The sequence below is a fragment of the Ruditapes philippinarum genome, unplaced genomic scaffold, assembly GCF_026571515.1.
Source record: "Ruditapes philippinarum isolate M1 unplaced genomic scaffold, ASM2657151v2 ctg3589_1_1_1_1, whole genome shotgun sequence".
Lineage (NCBI taxonomy): Eukaryota > Metazoa > Mollusca > Bivalvia > Venerida > Veneridae > Ruditapes > Ruditapes philippinarum.
Genome location: NW_026856192.1, coordinates 57801 through 74301, shown reverse-complemented (window position 1 = coordinate 74301; position 16501 = coordinate 57801). Strand labels below are relative to the sequence as shown.

Sequence of the window (16501 nt, the reverse complement as noted above, 5' to 3'; positions counted from 1 at the left end):
CAGCAAGTCCAATAGTGCACCCAAGTCCAATAGTGCAGCAAGTCCGAAGAGAAAGCAAGCCCAATACTGCAGAAAAAGCCCCAAACCCGGCGAAAAGTCCGGGGAAAGGTACAAGATTTTTAAAACTTTTTTAATCACAAAAAACCGTTTTCAGAATATCGAAAAAATTTCCTCATAAGTAAACCAAAACTTAAAATTTTGGGGGCTCCCCCGGGGATCATTAAAAAAAGTTTTTGATAAAAGAGAAACCCATGATTACGACGAATGGTTAAGAATGGGAAAGAAAAGCAAAGGGTTTACCCGGGCACCCGATTTTTTAAAATTTTTTTCTTCAAGAAAAAAGGGAAGAAGAATGCCTACCCAGAGGGGAAAAGGGGCCCCGAAGGCGTTGAAAAAAAAAGAAGACAGAGGGAAATAAACTTTGAGCCCCCAGATAAAAGGAAAAAAGATCTCGAATTGAGCAAAATTAAAAATCCTCCCAAAGAAAACCCCCAGTGGGGGAAGCAAGTCCCTCAGACCAAAAAATCCCCAAAGTTTCGATGAAGCAAAGATAATATAAAATTAAATTTTGGAAAAGATTTGAAAAGTTTTGCCATACCCAAAAGACTGGGAGAGAGACATTTGGGCAATGAGCTTAAGCTCATTACTTTCGGGGAAAGGGTCTAAAAGTATTTACAATTTTTGCCTATTGAAGAAGCCAACGAGTTTTGACCCCTTAAAGGGAAGGGCTATTTTTTTAAAACGATACCATTTGGGACTGAAGAGGGTTTCGGGTGAATTTCGGGCCCAAGCAGACCACTACCGGGTTTTTGAGTCTGTTTTTCAGTTCATTGAGAGGTTGAGACGATATTTAAACAAGGTGGACAGAATGGCGGGAAAGGAGCAGCCCCTTTCAGGGGAATAAGCAAACTCTTAATCAAGGAACATTCATAAAGGGGTGTTTCCCAACAGATTTGGCCGTTTCCTAAAAGAAAGAGTCCCGGAAAATTAAAATTAGAAGATTTAAACACCCCTTTGCAGAAGCAGTACTAAAGCGCATAAAGGGGGGGTTTTTTCTTTTTTGGGAAAGGGGTACTCCATTTTCCCAAAACAAGGGCAGAGGGGGCAAGAGACCCCTTTCCCAGAGACATAAAAAGCAATTTGACGAGAATAGAAATTCCCCAGGAAGACATGCTTTTTTTGTAATAAGGGGGCCCCCAAATTTACCCAAAGAACTGCCGCCCGAAAACAGAACCAAGCACCAAAAGGTTTTTTGGGGCTTTATTTGAAAACAAGACGGGCCATTTTGAAAAAATTTTGTAGGCAGAAAAAATAAAAGGGTTTTTAAGAAGTCCCGCAAAAAAAGCAGCCGTATGTGCCAAAGCAGACCTTAATCCACTAGGAAGAAACGGGAAAGAGGGAAATTTGAATTTACCAGGGGTTTGAGATGTCCCGTTTCCCTTTTCGGGAGCTTGAACCTTTTGTTTTATTGGAAAAAGGAAAAAAACCCTGGATTTTAAAAAAAGGGCTTTTTTGGGAGCAGTTTCATTTAGATTTTTGGTTGGGAGAGATACTGGATGTGATTTTAAGCGGGGGTAAAAAAAAGAAGGGTTTGTAAAAAGAAGAAAAAACTAAAGGGGAAAAGGGAAATTGTTATAAATAACAATTGAGGGGGAAGGTTTTTGCCAAAAGTATTTCCCTTTGGCAAAAATTTTGGGAAAGATACGCCCATCTATTTTGGGGGGAGTTAGGGGCCAATGGTGCTTAAAAGTCCATTAATATGGTTTTTAGTAAATTGGGGTAACTTCCCGGAGAAATTGATAACCCTGATCCAAAATTTGGAAGGAGACAGAAGAACCATGGGCTTTTTCCCAGAAAGTAAATGCCCAAGGCACAGCATCAAAAGAGCAGACCGTCCAACTAGAGTTGACTTTTCCAAAAAACCTTTCCTGCAAAAGCGAATTTTGACATAGAAAAATTTAAAGGGAATCCCAAAAAGGTGACCTTATTAAAGAAATTTTGGGACTTAGCAGAAAAGGGCAGAAAAAACCAAAAAAAAAAGGGTTTGGGGCCAATTTAAAAACCCCGTGGGGGGGAAAAACCGGTTGTGTTTTTTTAGACCCCTATTTTCCCAAAAAAATTTGGTTTGATAAACCCCCAAGCAGATTGTTTTTCCAAAACAGACTTTGGGAAGAGGTGATGGAATTTGGGCCCATAAATCCATTTTTGGGTTAAAACATTTGTAAATCAAAAAAGAAAGGGGACAGAACCCTGACAAGTTTCCCATTTGGCCGGGGAATAAGGGGAAAATGTGGGAACCTTTTTTGCAGACCCGTTGACGGGGCCCAGAAGACCACCCCAAAAGGGGGGTAAAAAGAAGGTCCCCTGGGAAAGACATGCCGGTGTTTGGGGAACCATTTCATCGAGTAGCAAAGATTGATGGGGCCCGATTAACCATGTCGGAAAGGGGCCAACAGATTTAATCTTGACGGTGGGGGGAAATTTTTGCCCCCACGTTACCCTGAAGCCGTCCCTTTGGGGAAAAATAGCCCACCGAGAGCATTGCTGAAGCACTGCTTGAAATATATTTCCCAAAGGGGAGGATTCCCCCTTTAGAAATTCTTTAAATGACAAAGGGAAATCAATTTTACAGCAACCCCATGAAAAAGATATGGGCCCACTTTATACTTTTTGAAGCAAAATCTTCAAACCCTTACCCAAACCAAAGTGCAACGGTTGTGTGAGCGGATGAAAAGGAGTGCTTAAAAATATGCTGGGGGAAAATGTGCAGGAAAGACCGAAGGGCTGGGGTAGTACCTACCGGCCGTTTTTAAATTTTCAAAACGAGAGGTACCACAGGCGAGTACAAAGGAAATTTTTCCCCCTTTGAGTTGCTTTTACGGAAGAACAGTTTAAAAGGGGCCCAAAGCAAAAAAATAAGGGACATGTGGACTCAAAGATGACCAAAATACAAAAATACATACCTGTATGTGCCTTTAACCTGAAGCAGCGCTTAAGGAGACATGGGAAAGGGGAGCCAGAGAAAGCCTGACGAAAGAAAGAATACATACAAGCATCACTACGACAAGAGGGGAGCCCGAAATAGAGTTTTGCGAGTAGGAGATAAAGTGTTACTGCTTCTCCCCACGGATAATAATAAGATATGATGCTGCAATGGAAAGGACCTTTTCAAAAGTTGTTCGAAGTAATGAAAAAAATTTGATTACAGAATCAAGATTGGAGATACAAGCTGAAGACGTTCCACATTAATTTGCTGAAGAAAATAATGAAGAGCGCCAAGATAAGATTGCAAAGCAAAATGTGTATGCGATCATAGAAGAACGTTTGATGATAATTCAGATGGGACGGTGGACCGACTGTGAAAATTGTCCTCCTGGGACTTCCCTAACTACACAAGTGGAGAAAACATACCCAAATGTCAATATCAGTGAAGGGACTTACTCCTGAAACAGAGGGAAGCAAGTTTCTCTTGCCATACTTCAAGAGTTTAGCGAAGGTGTTTTCAGAGCGACCCCGGAACAACTCCTGATAGAGCACCATTTTTTGAAAATTAAAAGGGGGAAGACGCCTGTGAGAGTGAAAAAAGTACCCCATACCCTATCCAAAAGACAAGCTGTTGAAAAAGGGAAAAACAAATATGTAAAGCTTTTGTGATTTTAAAAATCCCGGGGGTCGGGAAAACAACGCAAACCCCCTAAATTTATTGTCAAAAAGAAAGATGGGAAGTAATAGATTTTGTAAACGATTTTTTGAAGACTGAATGCCGTCACCCCAAATTTTTTACACCCCAACCAATGCAAGCTTTTGATGACATTAAAGGCAAAGTAAAAGATGCAAAGTATTTTACCCAAAAATCGACTTATGCAAGGGTTTTTGGCAAATCCCAGTTTTCCCGAAAAATTGGGCCGCAGAATTTTCAAACATTTGCAAAAGGAAAAGAGGGGGTTAAACAAAATTTAAGGGAAAAAAGCCTTTCGGTATGGTTAACTCTGGAGCCACATTTAACGAAAGATTTCGGAGTTTTTGGCCCGGGTGTGATTTTTTTGGGCAATTATGTTTACAATTAAAGATAGGGAAAAACAACAACCTGGACAGAAAAAAGACAATGCTGGGGGGGAGCTCCTCCAAAAAATTGGGAGAAGCAGAAATTACCAAAAAAAAACCATCGAAGTTTTTTATATAGGATATAAAACATTTGGTTTTTTCAAGGGCATAGGTTGGGGAAAAGGCAAAAAGTTCAAAGGAAGGGGAAAAACTGACAAGAATCAAAGAACGGGGAAATGCCCAAAACTAAAAGACAAGTTAGAGCGTTCTTAGACTTGCCCGGGTATTACAGGAGATTTATACCATCGTTTGCTGAGATTTCGGACCTCTTACAAAACTTTAAAGAAAAAAACCCTTTCCAAACAAGTACGATGGGGGACGAGCAAGAAAGAGCTTTTAAACTTTAAAGGGAGCAGCTAACCAAGAGTCCAATTTTTTCGACTACCTGATTTTTCGAAAGGGAATTCATTTTACAATGTGATGCCTCGAATGCTGGGATAGGTTCAGCCAAATTGCCTTCAGAATATTGAGGGAGAGGTTGTTTTCCTATTGCCTTTGCAAGCAAGAAGCTACTTGATCGTGAAAGGAACCCATTCTGTAGGAGAAAAGAGTGTCTAGCAATCTCGTATATGGGAATAAAAGAAGTTCCAAAAATTACTTGTACGGGAAAGAGTTTCATCATACAAACGGGAACCACAGGTTCATTGTCGTTACATCCCCAGAAAAAGTACACCAGGACAAACGGTCGATTAGTGAGGTGGGCCTTATTTCTTTCAAAATCATATCCAGTTCCGTTTATTGAAGCCATCAAAGGATTTCCGACAATGTCTTTTGCCAGACTACCTAAGCATCCGACAGTATCAAGAAAAACAGATATGAATAAAAAAAAGAATGTTATTTTGGACATTTGATGGAAATATTTAATATTTCCTTTTGAAGAGGGCTGTTGTCAAAAAGCCATTTTATTTATTGAAAAAGAAACACAAATGTCCGCGCCATTTTGTATTATTTATTGTTTTGACGTGACGTCACAATTGTGGCGTTCTATCCGGTTTCGCGCGTTGTGTATTTATATGAAATGAAAATTGGAAATAAAAAAAAAAAGAAGAAAAAAAATTTGATTTCGAAAGAGGCTTTATACATATTGTCGGAAAGCTTAATTTTTCAGCAAGTCTCCTTGTTGGTGAGCAGGTCCAGTGAGGGAAACCGAATAAAGCAGCAAGTCTAGAAAACGGTCGGCTTTCTAGTGAAGAAGTTGAGCCTTAGCAACGGTCCGCTTCCCAGTAAAGAAGCAAGTCTAAGAACGGTCCGCTTCCCAGTAAAGAAGCAAGTCTAAGAACGGTCCGCTTCCAGAAAAGAAGCAAGTCCAAGGAGCCGCAGCAAGTCTAAGAAGCGCAGCAAGTCCAAGGAGCGCAGCAAGCTCTAAGAAGCGCAGCAAGTCAAAGAAGCGCAGCAAGTCCAAGGAGCGCAGCAAGTCTAAGAAGCGCAGCAAGTCCAAGGAGCGCAGCAAGTCTAAGAAGCGCAGCAAGTCAAAGAAGCGCAGCAAGTCCAAGGAGCGCAGCAAGTCTAAGAAGCGCAGCAAGTCCAAGGAGCGCAGCAAATCTAAGAAGCGCAGCAAGTCTAAGAAGCGCAGCAAGTCCAAGAAGCGCAGCAAGTCCAAGAAGCGCAGAAAGACTAATAGTGAAGCAAGTCCAAGAAGTGCAGCAAGTCTAATAGTGCAGCAAGTCTAAGAAGCGCAGCAAGTCCAAGGAGCGCAGCAAGTCTAAGAAGCGCAGCAAGTCAAAGAAGCGCAGCAAGTCCAAGGAGCGCAGCAAGTCTAAGAAAGCGCAGCAAGTCCAAGGAGCGCAGCAAGTCTAAGAAAGCGCAGCAAGTCAAAGAAGCGCAGCAAGTCCAAGGAGCGCAGCAAGTCTAAGAAGCGCAGCAAGGTCCAAGGAGCGCAGCAAATCTAAGAAGCGCAGCAAGTCTAAGAAGCGCAGCAAGTCCAAGAAGCGCAGCAAGTCCAAGAAGCGCAGAAAGACTAATAGTGAAGCAAGTCCAAGAAGTGCAGCAAGTCTAATAGTGCAGCAAGTCCAATAGTGCAGCAAGTCCAATACTGCAGCAAGTCCAATAGTACAGCAAGTCCAAATACTGCAGCAAGTCTAAGAAGCGTAGCTAGTCCAATAGTGCAGCAAGTCCAATAGTGCAGCAAGTCCAATAGTGCAGCAAGTCCAAGAAGAGCAGCAAGTCCAATACTGCAGCAAGTCCAATACGGCAGCAAGTCCAGGAGTACAACGATTCTTAACTTATAATCACAAATACCGCTCAGAATATCGATAAAATCTCATAAGTGAAACCAAAACTTGACAGCCATATTCGGGCGCATTTTTATCAATCCAAATGGTACTTTACCCTCCACTGTCTTTTTTTACCATTACGCTTGCAGTAGTTTTTAATGAAAATAAACAGTAGCGCCGAATTTTTTTTTTTGCAAGAATATCAAATGGTAGGAAAATATGTCATCGAGCACCTTCTGAATTCTTCTGCTCGGACCATTTTTTGCAGACAATTCGTCGACTGGTGGTTTAAAAATTTTGTTATAATCAGTAATCGCGTACTGAAAATATATGATTCTGGACGACTTTTATTGAAATATTTGTTTTGCTTTTAATAAGACTGTAGAAAGAAAAAAATCAAATATTTGGATTATCAAGTTACTTCAAGGACATCTTGCAAATTAATGATCATTTCATCGACGACAAAAACGAAACACCTACCTGAAACGTAAGGTGAGTGTTTACAAAGAGGGAAATACCCTTTAAACTGTGAATTGCATTCAAATAATTTGGTTAAAGGTTTATATTTTGACCTGGTAGTTATTTGCTTCCAGTACTGATTTATTTATAATACATATCACATTTATAACTGCCTCCGTGGTCGAGGGGTTAGAGTCGATGACTTCTAGTCCAGTTACCTCTCTGGCGTGGGTTCGATCCCCGGGAGATGCTTTGGTAGTTTAGCGCGGAGGAAGGTAGTCTAGTACTGGTGTAACTCTCCAGGAACGATGGTTAGGAAACTACCCGCCTATATGACTGAAATACTGTTGGAAAAAGGCGTAAAATGAAACAAACAAACAAACATGTTAGACGAATTTCGACTGTTTCATCGGGGCGAACATATTCACCAAAGTAATTGTACAAACATTATAAAATTAACATTTTTTTATATATTGAAATAGGATGTCCTATTAAACCATAACATCGGGTACTAGAGCGGAAATTTTCACCAAAATTGTACAAATATTGTAGATATGATATATATAATTTGTTATATAATATATATATGTATTGAAATCGGCTGTCTTTTTAACCTATTATAAGACTCGAAGGATTGTTTATACTTGAATCTATTTAATACACTTGTTGCAACCAAAGTATATTACTCTCACACAATCAGGTCTTACATAGAGCGCAACTAATTCGAATTGATTACAAATACAAAACGAGATTTGCTCTATTGGTCTTAATATTTGAATAGTTCAAAATATATTTTTTGTAATAATGAAAACAGAAAAAAATTGATGCGTGTTAGCGTAGTTTAAGCCCTTATATGTTTTTAATTATAAACATATGTTTCTTTCAAATAATACTTTGCATATGCAGAAAATGTTTTAAAGCAAAGACACTGGCTTTTGTATCGAAAGATTAAAATATGAAAACAATTCATATATGAGAATTTTTTATTGTGACTTTGCAAAATATAACTTTACAATATTTTGGGTTACGTTTTTTAAAGTTTTAAATATCTATATGGTATGAAGTTAAAATATAAATAAGGCACTTAAGAGCAAACTTACCACATATGTTTGCCTAGGATTGCTTTAAGTTTCATTACATATTGTCACTATTCGGTAAGCTAATTAGGTAGATCGTTTAGCTATAAATTGTGCATCAAGACGGTGCATGCCATGTTCTTTGTAGTTAATAAAGAAATCATTTCTACTGTTATTCTTTCTGGTATTTACAAAAGTAATATCAGTATTTTGCGAACATAAAGGCACAAATATTAGTTAACTGTTTGACAGCCTGCCCAGGAATAAATCATATGCTAACCTGTGCTCTTGTTAATTCATTGTAGCACGAGACACTAATGTACACGAAGGACACCGACTTACAGGCTTATCAAGGAACTCAAAATCCGAGGTTTGTTTTTGTACATATAGGAAGGGGGAACCCTTAAGGTTGAAATTTCACTTTTCTTGGAGTTATATATCATTATCATTTGACATTGTACAGTAACCTAGTTTTCGCTATTTCTTTGGCCAATACTAAGGCCATGACTGGTGATATGTACTGGGTAACAGAGAAACTGGGGAACACACAATGCTCCGTAATAACTTTTTTCATACCCTAGTTTAAGATGTTTGTATTTAAAAGTGTAATTATTATAATCCAAAAGAACAGTATAAAAATAATTAAATTAAAATTTACATATGTTTTTACTTCAATTTAATTTTGAAATCTGGTTAATTTATTGTATAAGAAATACAGATGGGCATACGGGTGAATTCTTCCTTCTATAATGTGGTAAGTGCTTATATTTATTTCAGTCTAGAAAAAATGATAACCACCTCTGTTTCAGTTCGAAAGTATTTACACGATTGATTAATAAACTTAATTACATATTACAAGATTCACTATTTTCTCAGGTAAAGGGGCCGAATACCAAACCATGAATTCCTGAAAACTATCTGAAAGCCATTGTGCAAAAGGTTTTTGAAAATGCAACTGTAGAGAAATGTGCAGAAAGTTGTGTAATGGAAACAGAATTCGAATGTAAATCATTTGATATCGACAACTTTTTACTTTATTATTTTAATTATTATTAATTTATTATTATTATTATTATTATTATTATTATTATTATTATTATTATTATTATTATTATTATTATTATTATAGTGTCGTACTTTTTACGCCATTGTGCAGAAAATTTAAACTTTCAGTTCGTTATTTCCATGTTAATCGACTTATTACTATTTAACAAATACATTTGTTCGATTTTGTGTTTTTAAACATTTGAATTGCCATGTACCCGTGGGACAGTTCAGCTGACTTAGCACAGAAAGGCACAACCTTTATAAAAATCATTCATAATTCAATAAAATGCTTCAAATTGAGATAACAATGAATGTTTCCCAAAAATCAACAGATGTTAAATATGGTTCAGATTATTGGAATTGTGCAAACTATAATAGACAACCAAAAAATCAAAAGCTTTGGAGAATATAAATAAACAGTTCATTGGGCATGATGGGCCTTTAAAATATTTTGCAGGAAGTAAAATAATTTTCAAGTAGCAGTTTTCTGAACAAAACGGAGTGTATAAGCTTAACCTTCACTTTCGCTTATTGCTTATTATTCTTCCACGAAATATAATTATATTTTAGCTTTAAACGGCCTTACTGTTACGTGTATTTTATAAGATAAAATTCTTTTTCAAAACATGATGTAAACTTTACCCAGTCATGCATTCATTGAATGATTTGTGGCGTGATACAAATACACTCAAACGTAGGGCCTATAAAATGTCGGTCAAATTTAAAACATGTTTTCTATCAGTCCTTTGCTCTCAACTATACGAAATATATCGAAAGCTGTCAATAAGCGTCTGTATTCCGGTTTCGTTTAAATATTGTTTACACTCAAATCATTTACTGCTATTTTTTTTTTATTATGTTTAACTTCAAATATTTTTTTCATACTGTCAGCTACATCATTACAAACAAGGAACTCACTTCCATATTTCAGAATCATTTTACCTTTATTTTTTTTTCATTCCTTAAAAATAGTTATAATTTACTGTAGAGTCTTCATTTTTATAGGTATTTATGCAAATTGTTAGTTTGATTATGATTATGATTATTAATCAATGTTTTTAGTAACAAACGAAAAATGCATTTAAAAATTTCAATCATTTTTAGTAAAACATTTCATCACATTTGATGATGCCCTTAAATGGAAAAAAGCTTGAAAAAGAAATACATATTGTATTTGGATAGACATACCTTCAAAATGTCACAATTTAATGTGATGAACCTATTTCTAAAATGAGAAAAAATAGCTGTGAGTAAATGTTACTTTTTTCTGAGTACAAAAAACTGACATAGACCTTCATGAAGCACCGACTACCTTAAATATTACATGTATATATGTCACAGGGGTGGAACCCCCATATGTATCTCAAAAATGAGCATCGGTAAAAATTATATGTGAATGTCCACTGCACCAGATGTGACCTTAAAAACATGTCAATCGCAGGGTACGTTTTCATCATATTTAAAATTCAATCCTTTTTTTTAAGAAAATCGAAATGTGATTCTACCCTCCCGACACTCCTCTATATTACCCATTTTTGTTTTGGATTTCTATGCAGTCTTTATCGAGATATTATTTCCGTCGTGGGTTCTAGTGTGTCCAAAACATTCAATGTCAATAAAGAAAATGTCACTTAACGGACTCAAAAAGCAGAGATTTTACGAAATCTCACTACAGACAGATGCTTAACATTCAGACAAATCCTGAGTTATACATTTATTGAGATTTGGCTACAAACGAAGGGAATCGCTGCTAAAAATTGCATTGGAGCTCCATATGTGCTGAAGAGATCCATATGTGCATAACATAAACATTTAGCAACATTATTGACATTACGGAAGAGAAGAGATTGCTCCGCCTACTGATTCACGTGACCCGGTAATTCATAACCATAGACAAAACACGGTACCGACGTTTACAGGAAACTATTATGCCACTAAAGTGACTAATGAATCCCCTTCCCCTTTGTGGGCCTATTATTAATTTCTTTGAATTCCTAATCAGTTACAAATTATTTATCATTTAATGATTAACGTGTCGTTGCCCTGTCCTTTTTATGTTTGGGGTCCGCCTGGGCTCCTTGCCGATGGTTCTTGTTGCTGGGTCATATGGGGGTTGCGTTCTTTGAACGCCGCCTTTCCTTGTTGATCTTGTTTTTCATATTTTACCTCATACAAATTGATATATTTAAAATTTTAATGCTTTTCTTGGACAGTTCAATGAATTATGGTATAAAAAGTAACAAATAACTGCATTCATGCATTAATTATGAATAAAACGTTTAGCAAAGATCTTGTTATATTTCACGTTGACTTCATGTTTCTGACAAAATATAATTTTAGTTTATAAATTCAAAGATAGTTAAAATTGAAGTAGCGGAACATATAAATAGTAAAATTATATCAATAACACAGTAACATTTACAAATGTTTTAGAGTTGAATGTGCAAATTCACTAAAATATAATGCATCTGTGCATAAATTTTAATGAGAAAATTGCCCTAGCATAACTTTGTAGTATGATATATGATTATATGTATATTTGTACATTAGATTAGTTGCGTTATAAAACGCGATATTATTTACTTCAAAATAAGTTTCGCATACACCTGACGGTGAGACATCGGTTTTAAATCAAAACCGTGATCAGATATAATGTAATTGAAGCAGATTTATCTAAATATTTGATCTTAATTCATTGAGCTTTCATAGAAATATTTAGGTAGGATAAGTTCATATAAAATATTCATTGCATATCCTCTCATTTTATTTGCAAGTACCTTTTCTACTGCTTCATTTTATTGACACTTTGTTAAGAACGAACAAAAAAAGTTATATCAGACCTTGATATATATAATGTGATTATTAATTGACATAACTGTAATAAAAGAAGGAATAGAGTATTTGTTTAAACATTGTCCTTGTTTAATTTTATTGTGGTATAGCCAGGCTTCATAACCTCTGATCACCATTCAAAATTCCATTTTATTTAGTTCTACCCATTGTTTTCTTGTTTAGGGCAAACGCATTTTTTTACTTGGGGACCATATACCGCTTTTCATGGAATGATGACACTAACGTGTCACATTGAAGGTGCCTTGATAATCGCCATATGAACACATCTGCGAATGTTTCAACAAATCAAATTTTACCAGGTCATGTTAAATGTTGAATACTGCTTAAGCCAGTGGTAGGGGGCGTCGACGGTTACTTGCACATTCAATTACCGTCCAAGAACAGACTAAATCAAACTGAGTCTGCAACATTTTCAGTTTTGTCGTTTTCTATGTTCTTTAGGGATTCTTTATTTCTCTCTATTTTAACTTTCGTCAGAGATGTAGATAACATGTAGATAATATCTATGCCTCTGCTTTTGTACCTGCTATATAACTTATTGTCTTCGTATATACAAAGTTACTGATATTTGTTTTGTAAAATGAACTAACCGACTCAATCTTTTAATATGTCAGGAAAGTTAGTAACATTGATATACCGATTTAATAGCTTTAAATTGACAAAAAATCAAAATAATTTCAATATAAATACTGCTGCACCATTGTCTTATACAAGCGTGTTTGAATTTGTTATGACGCTGTTAGAAAGTAAGTGATTAACCTTTTGAAAAAGATCAAAGAAACTTTGCATATTTATTTTCCACATAAAGGAACGTCCTTGCATAATATTTACATGGTTCACTTCATGCCCATAGTCGTAATTATGGGTCAATGTCAATTTTACTTATTTTAAGCCTGCTCTGTAACTGATATTAATTCAAAAATCAATCTTTTAGCATGCCATCAAAAATGCTGATGAAACGTGGGAGGGGGCTTAAAAAAATGGGAGAAGGGGGTGTGAAAAATTCCTACCGTCAACGACAATCCAACAAGACAGACATCACAAAACATGTAAACATCCAAAACAAGTAACAATACAGACATGAAAAAACACCTGAAGTAACACAAAGGGGCACCGCCTGGAAACGGTCAGTGGTAGTTAAACCACTGGGGAGTTTAAACCGGTTGTAGGCGCGCCAAACCTCACTCTTAGCCCAAATATGTTCCTGAATGACACGAAAATGTAAATAAGATTTATCCCCGCCAAGTGAAATTCATGGTTACATTAGACGAAATAAATAAAACACGTAAAAGATTGTGTAAATATGTAGAAAAAGGTACAGCCTAATGACCATTACCAAAGTACTCGATGCCTAAAAGGAAGGCAGAGCAACCAGAAAATCACCTACAACGGCCCGACGAAGCAAGACTGAAGACGAACATTAAGACAATTCAGTCCCAAAGGGCATTAAGAACTGTCCATCAAATAATATCCCACTTAGTCCGTCAGATGTAATTAAAAGAGGAAAGCGTAAAGTCCAACGGTAAAAGGGTTGAACACCAAGCATGCGGTATGCCTAAAACTAATTGGGTCATAACCTCTTCTAATAAACCGTTTGATAATTTTAGTTAAGACTGCAGAAACATTTCTATGACCCATTTTCCTACGAAGTTTGTACACCACGTCTCCATAGAAATCAGGATTGCTTATACCTCGTCGCAAAGAGTTTTTAAATTACAATTAAATTTTAAAACTAAGTCTGAATTAAAATGGTAAAACATAGTATTTACTCAATTTATTTACTTGAGTTCATTAAAATCATCAACACGACTGCACGCCCTAGCAAATCAAATAAATTGAGAAATATACACCCCATATGATGTAGCATGTGGTACATCTCCACCTAAATGTGGATAGTTAACAATATTAAAATCAAAATCATCTCTTTTATCGTTGATTTTAGTTACTGTGGTATTGTTTATGATACAAATGTTTAAATCTAAAAAAGATCTTAGTACAATTTAAATTTTATTTAGAAATATAATTGCCATAAAAATATTAATAGCACATGACCAATCATTTCATCTTAATAAAAATCTTAGTTAAACTAGTTATTAAAATGCGATTCCTTTAATATTATCTTTATTAAACTCGCCACTTTTTTAATTTATAAATTTATCATAATTTTCAATTGCTAACGCTAAGAAAAAGGAAAAACAAAGATAGTAAAATACGGTGTACTAAGAAACACACCTATTTGCCAATATCTTTGACTACATTTTGTATTAATTTCATTAGACCTATGGAAAGTTATAAACCAATCAATTATGCAGTTTAAACATTGAAGCCATTCAAGCATGTGATAGATAAAGATCTCTGCCAAGCCCCCAGGCAGGAAATTTACAACTGAATGACAGCAATAAATGTTTTGATAAGAAAGCACACTACAGCAAAAAAAGTTTGCAACTGACAAAAATATATTCCAGCCCAGCTGTACCTTTTGGCCCAGCTGGGGGGCTGCAGCCCTGAAGCCCGGGCCTGAATCCGCCACTGAGTGCCCCCCCCCCCCCAGTTATTTTTACTGTTTTACTGTAGTTGTTTTAACAATCAACGCAGCATGTATCTTAAAAACCTCGATTTAGTTTATAACAAAAACAGTTTCAAAAGCTTAAAAAATACAACAAACGGACCAAAACTGCTAAACGTATGTTAATTTAACCGTATAGTCTTAGCAAAGCAGCTGGCATAATTTACATGATATTTTTACAAACTCACCATATTCTGTTCTCCAAAATAATCCAAAAAGATACCTCTGCAACACATGAATACTTACTCCAAATGATAATGATAATGTTAATGTTAAATGTGTATATTATAAAGAATTAAGGTATGGGATGAGAACAACATGTCATCTACAAGTGCGCATATATATATCTATGTCTTCCGGAAATAACAAATTATTCGTAATAACACTTATTTTGTTAACTTGCACTCGAAACAGCTTCATACAATTAAACCGTTTTAAAAGCTCATTCATATATAAATAACATTTAAATACACACACATATTTTCATCTAATGTCAAGATCTATATTGGTGATGCGTGACATGACTGATACTCTATACTTATAAAGGGAAAATCTCGAAATTAAAATTAAACTTTAAGCTTTAGCATACATGCACATTTATTATTTGATTGAACTCTTTAGAACATTCTTTTTTTTTGTCTATTTATATAGATCAACTATTTCTTTTGACTTTTTAATTGCATTTTATTGTCAAAATATATTAAGTGAGTTATTTCAGAGCAACATCCACATTTTTGTTGAAACAGTGATAAGCGTAACATGTCTATGGCGGTCACAAGGGGTCACTAAAATTATAGATCTCGAATAAATTAATGTAAAATAAAGTTTTAATGTTTGCATTTTCTTCTTATTGAAGTAGTTTTTTAAAGTTGACGAAACAAGATCGTCATCATTTAATTTCACCTGGTGTCTTCCACCATCAGATATAATTTAACCTTCACATTGTCGTCTGGGGCTTAAAACAAACCAAATAAATTTGAAAAAAGAAACACTAAATTGTATAAAACTTTATGTCTACTGCACAAAAAATATTGTTTAGGAAATAGATCTTGATTTTGAGCGCTCTGTTTAATAAAGCACGGTATGAAGTTCAGATATGTATCAAAATCAAGATCTATTTCCATTCTTATACATGAAGGGGTATATATTTTTGTTGGTTAATTTTGTTTTCGTTCAGAATTTCTAATTGCAACGTTCTTTCAGGTCGTTTGAAAAAGCTGTTGTTAAATCTACCGTTAACAGTTAGAGAATTACACATTTTGAACACGTTGATAAAGTTGTTTTGCGTTTATTTTTTATTTGGTTTTATATTTAAATAAACCAACAAACACACAAAATCTAAAAAACATGAAAACAGAATCTAAGTAAACAAACAAACGAACATAATCTTAATAAACAAACAAACAAACAAACAAACATAATTAAAAGATCAAATTGTTACAAGAGTTAAACAAGATTATAATTCTTTTTCGGCTATGAATCATATTAGGATGGCATAATGCGATTAACTTGGGTAAATGAAGATATAAATCAAATATTATTCTATATAAATTGACAATCTTGAATCACTTTACGAAAACCAGGCACGTGTTCGTTCTAATGTATCGAGATAACTGGAATATTGGGCTAAAAAAAGAAAGTGGAGAGTATTCAAAGGTATTAAACAGTCAGTCAAAAAATTACTAAGCGCCGCGACAGCGCCTTGTGATCACCGTACAAGCGCAGTCGAAGCGCATTAAAACGCCATGGAAGCTCTGTTGCATCAACATGATCGCCGTGTGTACGCCGTGAAGTATCCATGTCATCAAAAAAATATTACATTTGTATTGTGATATCGCCTAACAACGCAGTGCAAATGCAGTAAAAGTGCAGTCTAGTGTGACAGGGCCTTTTCCACGTTAGAAATTAAACTTGAAGTAATTTTCTAAAGCTGTAAGATATATATAGCTCCTTTCTTTTTTATCGCCCTGATTGCTGATTGCACTTCTGACATTTTTTACCGTGAATATTTAAATCGACCCCGATTTCTCAATTTTTTTCTGTAAGATGTTGATTCTTTTTTGTTTGAAGGCATTCGGTTTTGTGCCGAATACTATGACAATTTAACAACAGAAACTTTGGTCTGCAGTTTGAACATGAGGTGTAATGCTTTGTTATGAATGTAAACACAGATGGTTTAAGCC

The 16501-nt window shown here is 35.5% G+C and overlaps 1 protein-coding gene across 1 annotated transcript; it reads left to right on the top strand.

Moving 5' to 3' along the window:
• The first annotated feature begins 3002 nt into the window (after positions 1 to 3002).
• LOC132745730 (serine/arginine-rich splicing factor 4-like) lies at positions 3003 to 6120 on the top strand. Its single transcript, XM_060734693.1, has 3 exons — positions 3003 to 3095; positions 5472 to 5768; positions 5905 to 6120. The coding sequence occupies exons 1-3, from the start codon at positions 3003 to 3005 to the stop codon at positions 6118 to 6120; spliced, it is 606 nt and encodes a 201-aa protein (XP_060590676.1).
• Positions 6121 to 16501: the final 10381 nt, after the last annotated feature.

Excerpts from the sequence above, each read along its gene's own strand:
- LOC132745730 (XM_060734693.1), top strand. The coding sequence starts at position 3,003 with ATGGGAAAGGGGAGCCAGAGAAAGCCTGACGAAAGAAAGAATACATAC. Across the intron at positions 3,096-5,471 it reads CCCGAAATAGAGTTTTGCGA|AAGCGCAGCAAGTCAAAGAA; the intron begins GTAGGAGATAAA and ends GCAAGCTCTAAG. Across the intron at positions 5,769-5,904 it reads CAAGTCTAATAGTGCAGCAA|AGCGCAGCAAGTCAAAGAAG; the intron begins GTCTAAGAAGCG and ends CAAGTCTAAGAA.